The following is a 17,189-nucleotide window of genomic DNA, read 5'->3' on the forward strand; positions in this document are numbered from 1 at the left end:
AGCAGGTGTCCACATACATTTGGTCATGTAGTGTAGCTAACTAGCTAAGTTGTAGCCATTTGTATGTCGTTTTTGAGTCACTGTATTGTTATAACAGATGAGAAATGTTTTTTCTTTGTTATTGCTAAATATATGTGCCTTATTATAGGCAAGTCAACTACGTTTTCATGATTTCTGGTAGATCCCTAGTAGAATAATCTGATCAGATTTAGGAACCAGTCCTATTGGAGTCCTATGGGATTCTTCTCTATTTTTATATATATTTTTATGTGTTCTCCTTTCCCTCTCTCTTGATCTTGAGGTAGAGATCACATGATGGGACTCCAGCTGATTGGAGACGCATAGTTACCCCACACACACACACACACACACACACACACACACACACACACACACACACACACACAGAGAGAGAAACTACAGCTCAGCGTTCAACACCATAGTGCCCTCAAAGCTCATCACTAAGCTAAGGACCCTGGGACTAAACACCTCCCTCTGCAACGGGCCGCCCCCAGGTGGTAAGGGTAGGTAACAACACATCTGCCACGCTGATCCTCAACACGGGGGCCCCTCAGGGGTGCGTGCTCAGTCCCCTCCTGTACTCCCTGTTCACCCATGACTGCATGGCCAGGCACGACTCCAACACCATCATTAAGTTAGCAAACGACAGTGGTAGGCCTCATCACAGACAACGATGAGACAGCCTATAGGGAGGAGGTCAGAGACCTGGCCGTGTGGTACCAGGATAACAACCTCTCAACGTGATCAAGACAAAGGAGATGATTGTGGACTACAGGGAAAAAAAGAGGACTGAGCATGCCCCCATTCTCATCGACAGGGCTGTATTGGAACAGGTTGAGAGCTTCAAATTCCTTGGTGTCCACATCACCAACAAACTATCATGGTCCAAACACACCAACACAGTCATGAAGAGGGCATGACAAAGCCTATTCCCCCTCATGAGACTGAAAAGATTTAGCATGGGTCCTCAGATCCTCAAAAAGTTATACAGCTGCACCATCGAGAGCATCCTGACTGGTTGCATCACCGCCTGGTATGGCAACTGCTCGGCCTCCGACCGCAAGGCACTACAGAGGGTAGTGCGTACGGCCCAGTACATCACTAGGGCCAAGCTTCCTGCCATCCAGGACCTCTATACCAGGTGGTGTCAGAGGAAGGCCCTAAATATTGTCAAAGACTCCAGCCACCCTAGTCATAGACTGTTCTCTCTGCTACCACATGGCAAGCAGTACCGGAGCGCCAAGTCTAGGTCGAAAAGGCTTCTTAACAGCTTCTACCCCCAAGCCATAAGACTCCTGAACAGCTAATCATGGCTACCCAGACTATTTGCATTGCCTCTCTATCCTGGCGTCTGGCAGGGAAATGTCCTGTTTAAGTAGAGGGAGAGAGCTGAGCTATCTGGGGGCTCGACCAACAGAGCTCTGTGATTGGCTGTTTGCTGCATTGCCTGATACTGACACCCCACTTCAGCACCCTTCCCCCTCTCCCTCTCTCTACTTTCTCCACCCCTCCCTTTATCTGCTCTCCTCTAACATTCCATCTCTCCAATACAGTTTTTCCAAAAATGACGATACTCTACGAAGTATAAACCAGTCTTCTATCCCAGTAACAGTCAGTAGAAATAGAAACCCTTGGTTGAAACTATACTGTATAGAGAATAATAGGGAAGAAATAAAACTAAAGGTCATAAAAGGTAGAAGTGTGGATTTTATGTGATTGAAGCTTTTAGGTAGCAAGGATCTATATGCTTCCCCAACCTTAACACACTCGACGCACAGACACACACACACACCAGACAGACAGCACACACACACACACCGAGGCCCAGTAGTGGGTGATGTTCCACCAGGCTCCAGCTGTTGTCGTCCAGACAGTGGCTCTTATAGACCAGGAACTGACACACGTCTCTGGCCCTCATATCGGCTGGCACCTCCACCACCTTCCCTGCGCCATCTTCACAATATACCTTGATGATCTGGACACACACACACACAGAGAGAGAGAGAGAGGGAGAGAAATATTATATTAATATAAAAACATTAATATGATCATTATAAAGACACAGTCCCTGCCCCATCATCACTGTTCACATTTATTAGAATGAAGGGTCACAAAATAAATGTATAGTCATTACAAACAGGCCACTGTAAAGAGCAGTTGAAACATTAAGGGCCGGTTAACCAGTTAAGGGCCCGTTAAGCCTAGCCCATGGACTAAAAAGCATGCTCAATATGACTAGGCCTAATCTGTGTCCGGGAAACTGGCACATAGAGCTGCTAGAGCAGTTTCTTCTGAACACAAACTGTAACACTGCAGCTATACTGCATTATGATGCCGTTATAACACATTGTAAGACTTGGCATAAGCATGACTGTCTGCCTTATGTCTTATTATCATCTCATAATAATACAGACTAAATAACAGCTGTTTTGATTGAGTTGAAATGTTAATAAAACAGGGTTGGTTTCCTGGACACAGATCAAGCCTACTCCTGATCGATAGAGATTCTCCACTGAGCTTTTAGGTCCAGGACTTAGTCTGGGTTGGGGAAACAGAGACACAGTAGGACTATTACGGTTACTGACACACACACACACACACACACACACACACACACCAATATGCCTGAGATATACTGTACACACCATACATACACACCTCTGAGATACACGCACTAAACATACATATGACTGAAAATGTACCTAAACATATACAATACTCACACTTAAAAATACACATACGCACTTAACGATGTACTCACAAATATTCACGCTTGAAAAACACACCCACTTAGACATTTATTCATTTACATACATACACTTATTGATAGATATATCTACCTATCTTCTTTCTCCCAGCAGGGAAGTGTGTGTGTGTGTGTGTGTGTGTGTGTGTGTGTGAGAGAGAAAGAGAGAGGGTGCTGTGTAGAAAATAGAATTTCCATCATTCAACGTTTTATCCCCAAACCCATGAAGACACATTGTAGAGAATCACACGACACTAGAAACAACTCCACAGTAGAACACAGAATCACAAGACACTAGAAACAACTCCACAGTAGAACACAGAATCACAAGACACTAGAAACAACTCCACAGTAGAACACAGAATCACAAGACACTAGAAACAACTCCACAGTAGAACACAGAATCACAAGACACTAGAAACAACTCCTCCGCCCCCCGTCCCAGCCCAGCCCAGTGCCCGGGCTGTGTCTTGACCATTACAGGACAGAGACAGGACAGCAGAGAACACAAAGGTTACACACTAGAAAGGAGACACCAGAAACAAAATAAAAGTATTCTTGCGTCTCATAGTAGTTTGAGAACGTTTCTAAATGTGGAATGTCATCACCGCTAAAGCTATACACACAGACACACAGACACACACACACACACACACACACACACACCACACCCTACCCACTACAAACACACACTCTTACCTCTACAGCCTGAAAGAGGCAACAGTCAGGAGAGCACGATGGCATTTTCACACTGAGCCTCACTCTGCTTAGACAGAGAGAGGAAGAGAGGAGAGAGAGAAAGAGGGAGGGAGGGGAAAGGAGCGGAAGCGAGGGAGGGACAGAGGTAAATAGAACACGAGAGAGGCAGAGAGAGAAGGAAGGGACATAGAATAGAACAAGGAATATGGGCGAGGGAGAGAGACAGGAAGAGAGAAGGAGAGTGACAGGGAGAGAGAAGGAGAGAGACAGTGAGAGGGAATGAGAAAGGTGGAAGGAGAGGGAAAGAGAAAGAGAGATAAGGCAAGAGAGAGAGGGAGAGAGAAGGAGAGAGTGAGGAGGAGAGAAAGAGAGAAGGAGAAAGAGATTGAGAGATCCCTTCCTCTCGTGCTGGGCAGGATAATGCCTGAACGCTCCTCTCGCTAAGACTCAGCCAGTGGATTAGTGCAGTGTGTGTGTGTTTGTGTGTGTCATGCGTGCAGAGAAGTCGCTTCATGTCACACACACACGCGCACACACACACTTGCATGAATGCACGCACACATTTTCTAGCTACCTTACGTTTTCTATTTCTCCTATCAGACCTCTCTCCCCCCTTTTCCCCCTCCCCCTCTTATCTCCTTTCCTTTCCAGCCCTCCTGCCATTCTCTCCTCTGCAGATGGGTGTGAGATGGAGGGATGAGGGGTCAGGTATGGAGCATTCTGAGGAACAGATCTCTGTTGTCTTTCATGGGGGAGAAAGAGTTTGGGTCACTGGTTAAAGTGAAAGAGTCTGTAAAGGGATCTTTAGTTTGAGACTGTGATCACATGTCAAGTATAGGGGCTGGCAGACACACAGAGAGAGAGAGAGGGAGAGCGAGAGCGAGAGCGAGAAAGAAAGAAAGAAAGAGAGAGGGAGAGAGAGACAGACAGAGCTAGAGACAGAGGGACAGATAGAGAGATAGAGGGAGAGAGAGACAGAGCTAGAGACAGAGGGACAGATAGAGAGAGAGAGACAGAGCTAGAGACAGAGGGACCGATAGAGGGAGAGAGAGAGAACTAGAGACAGAGGGACAGATAGAGAGGGAGAGAGAGAGAGAAAGAGCTAGAGACAGAGAGAGAGAGACAGACAGGGCTAGAGACAAAGGGACAGATAGGGAGAGAGAGACAGGGCTAGAGACAAAGGGACAGAGAGAGAGAGAGGGAGGGAGAGACAGGGCTAGAGACAAAGGGACAGAGAGAGAGAGAGGGAGGGAGAGACAGGGCTAGAGACAAAGGGACAGAGAGAGAGAGAGGGAGGGAGAGACAGGGCTAGAGACAAAGGGACAGAGAGAGAGAGAGGGAGAGAGAGAGGGAGAGAGAGACAGGGCTAGAGACAAAGGGACAGAGAGAGAGAGAGGGAGGGAGAGAGAGACAGGGCTAGAGACAAAGGGACAGAGAGAGAGAGAGGGAGAGAGAGAGGGAGAGAGAGACAGGGCTAGAGACAAAGGGACAGAGAGAGAGAGAGGGAGAGAGAGACAGGGCTAGAGACAAAGGGACAGAGAGAGAGAGAGGGAGGGAGAGAGAGACAGGGCTAGAGACAAAGGGACAGAGAGAGAGAGAGGGAGGGAGAGAGAGACAGGGCTAGAGACAAAGGGACAGAGAGAGAGAGAGGGAGAGAGAGAGGGAGAGAGAGACAGGGCTAGAGACAAAGGGACAGATAGAGAGAGAGAGAGGGAGAGAGACAGGGGATTGCTCAGCTATTCTGCAGAGAGAAAAGGGAAGATGAAGAGGAGAGAGATGGGTGATGGGGGATTAAGAGAGGGAGAGAGACATAGTTACAAATAATGTTTTCTTTATTTAGATTCTAGTTTATTATCTATTTATTCATTAATTCATTATTTTAGTTTAAACTGAATAAAATCAAGCAATTATTCAATTGTGTATAAATTGTCAATAACAATAATAATAAAGAGATTAATGATTTTTGAGGTCAGTTCAGTTTCGTTTAGATGATAAAAAGATTATCACAGTTGTCCATTTCTATATTTTAGACATTAAATGCACCATGCATTATGTGGGTTGAATGCTGTAACACAGAATAAAACAATTAATAAAAGTCCCATGACGGTAGTGACTGCCCATTACTGCATATCACTTATTAACCATCATTTATTCACATTACTTTACTTTAATTTAGTATTTGTTTTATTTGATTACTTTATTATTTCATTCCAAGTCATCATCTCATCTCTATAGAGCTGCTGCCTGTGCTGTCTTACATAATGACTATTTTAGTAGTTCTTAAAAATATATATTATAAATAAGGCATACTTTATGACTGCTGAATACCAACTATCAATCACTTAGATCAAGTATTTTCAGGTAGAGATACCTCATGAAGCAACTGCTCTCTATCCCTCTCCATCGCGTGTTCTTCTGTCTCTTCTCTCAGTCTCTGTCTGCGCCATAGAGATAGATAGATCTGTGCAATTATAGCATCTGTGACAGCATGGTCAGCGCCGTTGAGGCTACAATGCTAAGGATTCCCCACCCAGTTGACTACTTTGACTACTTTAAAATGGTGGAAGCATGGAGGAAGCCCTCAATGGAGCAGCCCATGCTAAAATTGCCTTTTGGCCACTAGAGGCCTCTATAATCATCAGACCGGACAAGTAGGTGCGCAATGGATTATGGTCATTGTAGTGAATTACCACGTTTTCTGCGCTAAACTATATCGTATATTGGCCTGTTGGAAACTACAAATCCCTACTACATCGCACAGTTCGGGCTTGATTTGATTTATCTCTAGTGAAACTGGGCATTGAGCTCACAGAAGAAAAACAACGAATGAAATGGAATTCAGTCAATTAGTTGTTTAGAAAACCAAAAATAACCAACGTTTTGGTTAATCGCTCAGCACTAAAAGAGACCGAGGGACAGAAAGATAGAGAGAAAGAGTGAGAGAGGCAGAAGGAGACAAAGAAAGAGAGGAATGTCAGTAATGTAATACTGAGTCATAATCAGCCTCATGTGTGGAGCGCTGCATGCCAGTTGGCCCCTAACACAGCCTGCATAAGAAAACACACCACATACACGCATGTACGCAAGTATACACACACATACACGCACACACAAACGCACATTGACACACATACAGTGCCTTGCAAAAGTATTCATCCCCCTTGGCGTTTTTCCTATTTTGTTGCATTACAACCTGTAATTTAAATGGATATTTATTTGTATTTCATGTAATGGACATACACAAAATAGTCCAAATTGGTGAAGTGAAATGAAAAAAATAACTTGTTTCAAAGAATTAGAACAAATAAATAACCGAAAAGTGGTGCGTGTAAATGTATTCACCCCTTTTGCTATGAAACCCCTAAATAAGATCTGGTGCAACCAATTACCTTCAGAAGTCACATAACTAGTTAAATAAAGTCCACCTGTGTGCAATCTAAGTGTCACATGATCTGTCACATGATCTCAGTATATATACACACCTGTTCTGAAAGGCCCCAGAGTCTGCAACACCACTAAGCAAGGGGCACCACCAAGCAAGCGGCACCATGAAGACCAAGGAGCTGTCCAAACAGGTCAGGGACAAAGATGTGGAGAAGTACAGATCAGGGTTGGGTTATAAAAAAAGATCAGAAACTTTGAACATCCCACAGAGCACCATTAAATCCATTATTAAAATGTTTTAAGAATATGGCACCACAACAAACCTGCCAAGAGAGGGCCGCCCACCAAAACTCACGGACCAGGCAAGGAGGGCATTAATCAGAGAGGCAACAAAGAGACCAAAGATAACCCTGAAGGAGCTGCAAAGCTCCACAGCGGAGTTTGGAGTATCTGTCCATAGGACCACTTTAAGCCGTAAACTCCACAGAGCTGGGCATTACGGAAGAGTGGCCAGAAAAAAGCCATTGCTTAAAGAAAAAATAAGCAAACAAGTTTGGTGTTCGCCAAAAGGCATGTGGGAGACTCCCCAGACATATGGAAGAAGGTACTCTGGTCAGATGAGACTAAAATTGAGCTTTTTGGCCATCAAGGAAAATGGTATGTCTGGCGCAAACCCAACACCTCTCATCACCCCGAGAACACCATCCCCACAGTGAAGCATGGTGGTGGCAGCATCATGCTGTGGGGATGTTTTTCATCGGCAGGGACTGAGAAACTGGTCAGAATTGAAGGAATGATGGATGGCGCTAAATACAGGGAAATTATTGAGGGAAACCTCTTTCAGTCTTCCAGAGATTTGAGACTGGGACAGAGGCTCACCTTCCAGCAGGACATGAATAGTTATGCACGCTCAAGTTCCGTTTTTTTGTCTTCTTGTTTGTTTCACAATAAAAAATATGTTGCATCTTCAAAGTGGTAGGCATGTTGTGTAAATCAAATGATACAAACCCCCCCCCAAAAAATCAATTTTAATTCCAGGTTGTAAGGCAACAAAATAGGAAAAATGCCAAGGGAGATGAATACTTTCGCAAGCCACTGTACATGCACGCACACAAGCATGCATGCATGCACACACACACAGAGCATGAAATGTTAGCTATGTTAAGCCCCACAGCAAGAGAGAGAGCTGGGGGTTGTCATAGGCAACATCCACAGAGAGGAATGTGTGTCAGTAAAACTCTTCAGTCACATCATTCATCACATAATAACTATTAACACCCTCTTCCTTTATTCCCTCTTCCTCCCTTCCTTTAACCCCCTTTCCTCCCCTTGCTCCTTCCTTCTCTCTCCTCCTTTCTCACACCTCTTTCTCCCCCTTTCCCCACTGCATCTCAGACATCTGACCATCTCATGGAGAGAAAGATGGAAGCGAAGCATCTAGACTTTATGAGCATGCAGAATTATGTGGTTGTTATCTGGGTCAATGTGTGTGTGATGTGTTAACTTGATTGGAGGCCACAGTTCAGCCTCAAACTCAATTTACCACTTAACTAACCCTGTTTTAACCACACACACACACACACACACACACACACACAGTGATCTACCCCCTCAGGCTCAAGATCTCTAACAATGTCTAGATAAGACCCATAGATCAACCTTTGTGTTGGTTTCAGGGAGGTAGAATGACACACACAAAGGGTGTTAAAGGAACATTTCACGACTTTTCTACTTCATATTCATCATCTCCAGCACCACCCCAATGTCAACATATGTGAAAATGGCGCGTTTCTATGTTTTGTAGTAAAAAAAGATAGAGGAAGATATGTTTCCAATGACATCATTGGTGTGCATTGTGTGATTTTAACCAATTATGAATAGGCATTGCCTACTAATTGGTTGATGATGTCATTGGAAGCACTTATCTTCCTCTCCTATTTACTTCAAAACATAGAAACGCACCGTATGATGCAAAATGCATCATACGGAGATGATTTCTGTATTTTGAAAGTTACATATCTTGTTTTAGTTTAGTTTATTAATTCAACCATTTTAAAACAAATAAAACTTGAAAAGGCATACACGCACATGAGTAAAATCATCGAGGTTAATACACAATAAAGTCCATTGTTGTCCTCTTGAGACAAGATGGCTAGGCAAGATCGAACCCGGTTGAAGACAATATGGCAGCAAGATAATAAAAAAAAAAGAAGATCATATACCTCATCAATGCAGTTACATCGTAGAGTACATTCAAATGGGCACAGGAGACATCTAACTGATTTGTACTTTATTTTTAAAGCTGCCCAGAGAGAACGTCGTTTTTATGGGCAGAGGAAACTCATTCCACTCTGAGGCTCCAGTATACAAGAAAGTACCTTTCCCAGCATTACCTAATTACATTATTAGGTTTTCGCAACCCCAGGTGTTACTAACCTGATTCATCTTATCAACCTGCTAATTATTAGAATCAGGTGTGCTAGATTAGGGTTGGAGCAAAAACCTACAGGACGGTAGCTCTCCAGGAACAGGGTTGGGCAGTCCTGCTGTACAGTAAAAACAGTACTGGCCCAAGCCACTCCCCTGCGGAACGCCACAACTTATTGGTTTTGCCTGAGACAGTGACCCATTAACTTCTACCACTTGCTCCCTACCGGACAAGTAGGACTTTACTCAGCCTAGAGGGATACTGCTTAACCCCAGTGCATCCAGTTTGGAGATTAGGAGACAGCGGTTAACTGTATCAAAGGCCTTCTGTAGGTCAAGCAGTACCATTCCACAAAGATTTCCCTCATCAATTTCTTTCCTGATTAAGTCAGTCAAGTAAAGTAGAAATGGATCAGTGGAAACCCCAACTGAAAATCATACATTTGCAAAAGGAAAAGAGTTTGGCTGAACCCCTAACTTGGCATAATACTTTTTGACTTAGTCGTTTCCATACAAACTAGAACTGGTGGGTAGCTTGCTAACCAGCTTGCTGGCAACAGAAGTAACAAAAAAAAAGTTACATTCATTGGCAACCTCTGCTTTTTCATATACCATCTCCCCCCTGATGTTCAGTCCAATTCTGTTTAGTTTGTTTTTGGTTGTACTACTACAGCCTAGTTCCTTAAAATGATTTCCAAAGCTTTTTAGGGTCATTTTTGTTCTCAATGATTGATCTTAGCCTGATCCATTCTGATCTGAGCTTCACTTCTGTGACGTTTATATAGGACAAAGGCATTTCTTAAAGGCCTTATTCCTTGCTTGGATAGATTCTAGAATCTCATGATTAAACCAAGGGCTAGATCTCTGCTTTACTCTGATCTGTCTAATGGGAGCCATCACATTCAGCACATCAAGGAATCTAAATTGAAATGCTTCCCAGGTACTGTCTACCCCTACACTATCCAGCACAGGTGACCAGTCAATTTTACCCTCTTGCTCCCTAAACATTTCAACACATAATTTTTGTGAGTCCTCTGATTCGAACAGTTTTGTGACACTTAAATATATCTTTAAAAACCCTCTGTGCAAAATGTAATAAAATTATCACTGATTCCATAGACTATTACTCCACTCTGTGATATTTTGAATTTATCAGACATCAGTATTAAGTCAATTGTACTGTTTCACATACACTGGTGGGATCTTGTATCATTTGGGTCAGAGCAAGTGATCTACAGAAGTGCATAAAGACATTGTGGGTTGGGCTATCCTTTTTGAAATCCCCTAACAAAATGATTTCCTTCACCAGGGAATCATTAGAGTTTGACAACACAATTTCGAGACCTTCATAGAATGCAATCTGATTGGGTGGCCTGTAACACACCCCCAACAAAATCGGTTTGGTTTTGGGAAGGCAGATATCCAACCGGACAATGTCCAGATCATCGATTAAATCCGATCTTACAAAGGCACATATATCCCCCCACCATTCCAATTCCGATCCTTCCTGACAACAGAGTTATTACCTATCTCAATTTCTGAGTCACAAACAGATGAATCCAACCATGTCTCTGTAAAACATCAGAAACCCACCTCTGATTTGCGAACCAACAGGTGTATCCTCATCAATCTTCAGTAGTAGGCTTCGGACGTTCAAGTGCACAAAATGTAAACCTCTCATCCCAAAGGTCTCGCCGAACTCCCGATCCACCTGCAACTTCCCACTGAACTGCCATCCCCCCGTTGCACCGCCTCCTGTGGCCCCTCCGCCGCCATGGAGCACCCCTCCCAGGTCATGCAATGCCAGCTCACCTCCCGCTGCTCCGCCGTCTCCACCACCGCGCCCCTGTCTACCCCCCCGGTGCGCTACTCGTCCCAGGCGAGCCCTCCGGTCCCACCCCACTCCCGACACCCACACACCCTGCGGGTACAGCACACCGACAGCAAAGGTACGTTTCATTGACCCCATGCCCAAAGCTAGGATCGCTGCATTTTAGATGAGTCAACTGCGCGCATTCCAAACATACCAGAGCTTTGCTGTTACTGTTAACACAACGTTCGCAGGAGGTGCATAGGCCGTTTGATGGTGCTCGTGATCAACTGAGGACCAGGGCATTGATGTATATCACCAGAAAAGAGAAGGCAAAGAGTTTTTATAAGATCTCCACCATTAATTTGAGGTTTCAGACTGGCCTTGGATGATCGTTTTGGTTTGTATCAAGGTCTAATGAAAGGTTGGTATATAACAATCCAATTCCGAAGTGCTGAATGCCATCAGAAGTGTTGGCATGACTGAGAAGTTGCTGAGAATTTACCGTTCTTTAATTTAGATTGCAGATGCGATTATTTCCAGTGATGTTTAAAACAAACACATAAAGTTATAGTGCTGCCACCATGCCGAAGTTGTCGATCGCCATCTTGGTTAGTTTTGGGACTATGTCAACATTGGACTAATAAAACAAATACCAAAACATAGTTTTTGGGTGGAGTTTTCCTTTAAGTAAAAGACACACATGCACAAAGGTGGTTAAGTAATATAGAAGCACACACACACACACAGATACCAAATGACCTGATTGCAGTCAATCAGGAGACTGTTGCATGTAGACATTGATCATCTGACCTCTACATGTAGAGAGAGAGAGAGAGAGAGTGTGTTTCTGTAACCCTTGGCTTGTCTGACAAAATTGTATTTTATGTTCTATAAACAACTGTTTTGTCTCTGGGCTCGTTTAAAAGCAGGAAATACATTACAGATGGAGTGACTCGCACGCACGCGCGCATACACACACACATGGATGCCAAAGTAAACTCAGCCAGTGAGACAGGCAGTGGACCGGGCAGATAACCCTGAGGGCCTGACTGAGACTGGTGTAAGACTGGCCATTCCATTAGTTTGGGAAACTGCCTTCTCTCACACACACACACACACACACACACACACAGAGACAGACATACACACGCCTTCTCGTGTCCTTACTAAAAGCAGGTGGTCTAAAGCTAAGGTCTACGATAGAGGGAGGGAGATGGAGAGAGAGAGAAAGAGAGAGAATAGGACACAGAGAGACAGACACACAGTGTGTGTGTGCATGACAGGGACACTGCATTCTCTGAATAACACCCAGGCTGGGCTGGAAAGGCTGGGCTCTGACACACACACACCACACACACACACACAGTGCTGTGACGCTCCGAGCTGGGGTAGAAGCATGTGAACAGGAAATGATAGTCAGTCTTTCCCAGAGACGCTGGAACGCCAGACGGATAGGCAGGGTTCACAGAGCCCAGATACAGAGAGGTTCCCAGCAACATCCCCAGGAACATCTCCAGGAACATCTCCAGGAACAGGGACACAGAGCATCATGTAGCCTCAGAACACTGTGTGTGTGTGTGTGTGTAATTAATGACCACCATGCCAGAATAACACACACACACACAAACACACAGAGAAAGAGTATGATAACCCAGAGTGAACTGTTGTGTAACATAACGAAAGGTCTACAGCCAAACACAACATTATGCCAGGATATTACAGTCCAGTCAGCTGATTTAGAAACAACATACACACACACGTACATGGTTGTCTGTGGCTGTGTGTGCGTGCGTGAGAGAGTGTTTGTGTATGTGTGCCTACTTACATGGTTTTCTGTGGTGTGTATGGGGTTGAGGATGGGAGAGCCAGTGGGGGTGCAGAGTTCAGGGAAGGGGTTGATGATGGCAGGGAGAGAGGAGGGACGACTCTGCTGCTGCTGCTCCTCGAGCCTCCTGTAGAGGGAGACAGAGGGTGTTTATAAATTCGCTCTGGCTATCTACTCCGATTTCAGAGCACTCTCGTCTGAGTGTGCCAGAGCTCAGAATAACTGAGGAATTTACGAACGCTCAACACCCGTTGAATACGGCAGGTATCAGTAAACGTTGCCAAAAAAGCGTAATTAAATTGTTGCCAGCAGCACAATTTAATTACATTCACCAATGCTCTGGATAACATAAAAACAGCCTAACCAGCTCTGCTAGGGCAAGTAAAATGGTCAGAGTGAGGTGTTCTCTCATTTGTGTCTGGAAGTAGCTAGCAAGCTAGCCAATGTTAGCCAGTTAGCTTGGGTGCTTGACTGCGTTGTGAGGTCAGAACGCTCGGATCAACCCTACTCCTGAGCCATAACGTCCAGTGTGCGCTCTGAACGCTCCGAGAGTGAAACGCTCAGAATTTACAAACGGACAATCTGACAACGCTCTGAATTTACGAACACCCAGAACGCACTCTGGCATTCCAGATTGAATTACCGAACACACCCAGAAATATAAGATATATACCTCAATCACAACCACAAATTTACTTCATATTAATTCATTAACATTTACTCATAGAAAGATAGAGATACAGTCGACTCGTAATAAATACTATGGCCTTGTGTGTGTGTGAGTGTTTGTGTGTCTGTGTCAGAGGAGGCTGTTGGGAGGAGCTAGGAGGACAGGCTCATTGTAATGGCTGGAATGGAATAAATGGAACAGTCAAACATGTGGGTCCATATATTTGATGTGTTTGATACTGTTCCATTGATTCCATTCCAGCCATTACAATGAGCCCATCCTCCTACAGCTCCTCCCACCAGCCTCCTCTGATGGGTGTATACGAGTGAACATGTTTGTGACCATGTTACCTGAATGCGCTGATGTGTACAGGCTGAGAGTGAAGCAGCCTCTCTTGGGGGGAAGTGGGAGGCAGAGTGGGCGTAGGGCGCTGGGGGTGAGGGCCACACCCGTGAGGAGTGTGCCCATGATGAGGACTGTGCATGTGGCTATTGTGCAGGAGCAGGGCCGTCTCTGTGTGGGTATTGCAGCTGGAGTAGAGACTCTCCAGAGAGGAGTTCATATCATTCACCAACGCCTCCAGATCCACATCATCTACTGAGACAGAGAGAGAGAAACAGAGGGACAGAGAGAGAGGGGAGGTAGATGGAGAGAGCGAGATGGAGGAAGGAGAGGGAGGCAGGGAGGGAGGGGGTGGTGGGGAAAGAGAGAGGTAGATAGGGGAGGGAGGTGGGGAGGGAGGGGGAGGGAGGGGGAGGGAGGTGTTGAGAGAGCGAGCGAGAACAAAATTCAGAGTGAAAGAAAGAGCGAGAGAGAGAAGGGGAGCGGTAGGGAGGAAGAGAGTGGGAGAGAGAGAGAAAGAGAGAGGGAGAGAAAGAAATAAAGAGATTTAAAAAAGCAAAAAGGAGATACACACATGCTGCAAACCTTGCTCTCACCAGTAGATGTCACTGTAGACTAGAGATAGTTAGGATGCTGTTCTGAGCAGAGAGAGAGAACTACTGTAGACTAGAGATAGTTAGGATGTTGTCCTGAGCAGAGAGAGAGAGCTACTGTAGACTAGAGATATTCAAGATGATGTGCTGAACAGAGGGAGAGAGCTACTGTACACTAGAGATAGTTAGGATGCAGTCCTGAGCAGAGAGAGAGCTACTGTAGACTAGAGATAGTTAGGATGCAGTCCTGAGCAGAGAGAGAGTTACTGTAGACTAGAGATGGTTAGGATGCTGTCCTGAGCAGAGAGAGAGCTACTGTAGACTAGAGATAGTTAGGATGCAGTCCTGAGCAGAGAGAGAGAGTGCTACTGTAGACTAGAGCTGGTCAGGATGCAGTCCTGAGCAGAGAGTGCGCTACTGAGCCAACTGTGTTTCCGGTCAGGTCATGTGCATCCCACCCGCCACACAGAATTCCAAACATTCCAGAAGGTAAAGACTCTGGAGCGCTGGGAAGCCTTTTACTGCCTCATACATGGTTCAACAAGAAAGTAGGACACCAAAACACACACAGAGGAAAGCTTAAATAAGTTAGAGACAAGAAATGGGTTGCAGTAGCATACACAGCAACCGTCTGATCTCTAACCACTCACACACTGACAACCACTTGGGACAGTCTGGGACAAAACGGCATGTGATGCTGGGGTTCATATATAGGACAGGGGTGGCAAACGAGCGAGCAAGCGAGCGAGAGAGAGACCTCATAAATGACATAAAAAGAGAGGAGGGGGTAAATATGCTTCTTCTTATAGGGTATTACAGTGGGGGAAAAAAGTATTTAGTCAGCCACCAATTGTGCAAGTTCTCCCACTTAAAAAGATGAGAGAGGCCTGTAATTTTCATCATAGGTACACGTCAACTATGACAGACAAAATGAGAAAGAAAAATCCAGAAAATCACATTGTAGGATTTTTAATGAATTTATTTGCAAATGATGGTGGAAAATAAGTATTTGGTCAATAACAAAAGTTTCTCAATACTTTGTTATATACCCTTTGTTGGCAATGACACAGGTCAAACGTTTTCTGTAAGTCTTCACAAGGTTTTCACACACTGTTGCTGGTATTTTGGCCCATTCCTCCATGCAGATCTCCTCTAGAGCAGTGATGTTTTGGGGCTGTCGCTGGGTAACACGAACTTTCAACTCCCTCCAAAGATTTTCTATGGGGTTGAGATCTGTAGACTGGCTAGGCCACTCCAGGACCTTGAAATGCTTCTTACGAAGCCACTCCTTCGTTGCCCGGGCGGTGTGTTTGGGATCATTGTCATGCTGAAAGACCCAGCCACGTTTCATCTTCAATGCCCTTGCTGATGGAAGGAGGTTTTCACTCAAAATCTCACGATACATGGCCCCATTCATTCTTTCCTTTACACGGATCTGTCGTCCTGGTCCCTTTGCAGAAAAACAGCCCCAAAGCATGATGTTTCCCACCCCCATGCTTCACAGTAGGTATGGTGTTCTTTGGATGCAACTCAGCATTCTTTGTCCTCCAAACACGACAAGTTGAGTTTTTACCAAAAAGTTCTATTTTGGTTTCATCTGACCATATGACATTCTCCCAATCCTCTTCTGGATCATCCAAATGCACTCTAGCAAACTTCAGACGGGCCTGGACATGTACTGGCTTAAGCAGGGGGACACGTCTGGCACTGCAGGATTTGAGTCCCTGGCGGAGTAGTGTGTTACTGATGGTAGGCTTTGTTACTTTGGTCCCAGCTCTCTGCAGGTCATTCACTAGGTCCCCCCGTGTGGTTCTGGGATTTTTGCTCACCGTTCTTTTGATCATTTTGACCCCACAGGGTGAGATCTTGCGTGGAGCCCCAGATCGAGGGAGATTATCAGTGGCCTTGTATGTCTTCCATTTCCTAATAATTGCTCCCACAGTTGATTTCTTCAAACCAAGCTGCTTACCTATTGCAGATTCAGTCTTCCCAGCCTGGTGCAGGTCTACAATTTTGTTTCTGGTGTCCTTTGACAGCTCTTTGGTCTTGGCCATAGTGGAGTTTGGAGTGTGACTGTTTGAGGTTGTGGACAGGTGTATTTTACACTGATAACAAGTTCAAACAGGTGCCATTAATACAGGTAACGAGTGGAGGACAGAGGAGCCTCTTAAAGAAGAAGTTACAGGTCTGTGAGAGCCAGAAATCTTGCTTGTTTGTAGGTGACCAAATACTTATTTTCCACCATAATTTGCAAATAAATTCATTAAAAATCCTACAATGTGATTTTCTGGATTTTTTTTCTCAATTTGTCTGTCATAGTTGACGTGTACCTATGATGAAAATTTACAGGCCTCTCTCATCTTTTTAAGTGGGAGAACTTGCACAATTGGTGGCTGACTAAATACTTTTTTTCCCCACTGTATGGTGTATTGAGACATTGACATTCCTTACTTTCCTATAGTTCCTAATGCACGCACACACACGTTCACACACACAACTGTGCAGGTAATGTGATACAGCATCTAAATATAGCGGCCGATTACAAGTGGTTTTGGGCAGCATAGTCAGAGAGGTAAAACTAAAGCTGCTTTCTGACTCTGACTGGAACCATTATCATCTACAGTCAACATACTGAAGTCTCCATCATCCTCTACAGTTAACATACTGAA

The 17,189-nt window shown here is 44.8% G+C and overlaps 1 protein-coding gene across 3 annotated transcripts in view; it reads right to left on the bottom strand.

Annotated features, from left to right (window-relative positions):
• The window catches only part of LOC121571880 (growth factor receptor-bound protein 10-like), a 59,325-nt gene that overhangs the window by 13,496 nt on the left and 28,640 nt on the right, over window positions 1–17,189 (bottom strand). For 2 of the 3 annotated variants that reach the window (XM_041883651.2, XM_041883650.2), the window contains exons 4-6: window positions 13,936–14,179; window positions 12,916–13,042; window positions 1,840–1,996 (exon numbers count right to left, since the gene is read on the bottom strand). In XM_041883651.2, coding sequence (XP_041739585.2) covers window positions 1,840–1,996; window positions 12,916–13,042; window positions 13,936–14,179 — 528 coding nt within the window. Of the gene's footprint in view, window positions 1–1,839; window positions 1,997–3,466; window positions 3,704–12,915; window positions 13,043–13,935; window positions 14,180–17,189 lie in introns of those variants that run through there. The other variant, XM_041883652.2, reaches the window with a different exon arrangement.

Source organism: Coregonus clupeaformis, chromosome 8, assembly GCF_020615455.1.
Source record: "Coregonus clupeaformis isolate EN_2021a chromosome 8, ASM2061545v1, whole genome shotgun sequence".
NCBI classification, from domain to species: Eukaryota; Metazoa; Chordata; class Actinopteri; order Salmoniformes; family Salmonidae; genus Coregonus; species Coregonus clupeaformis.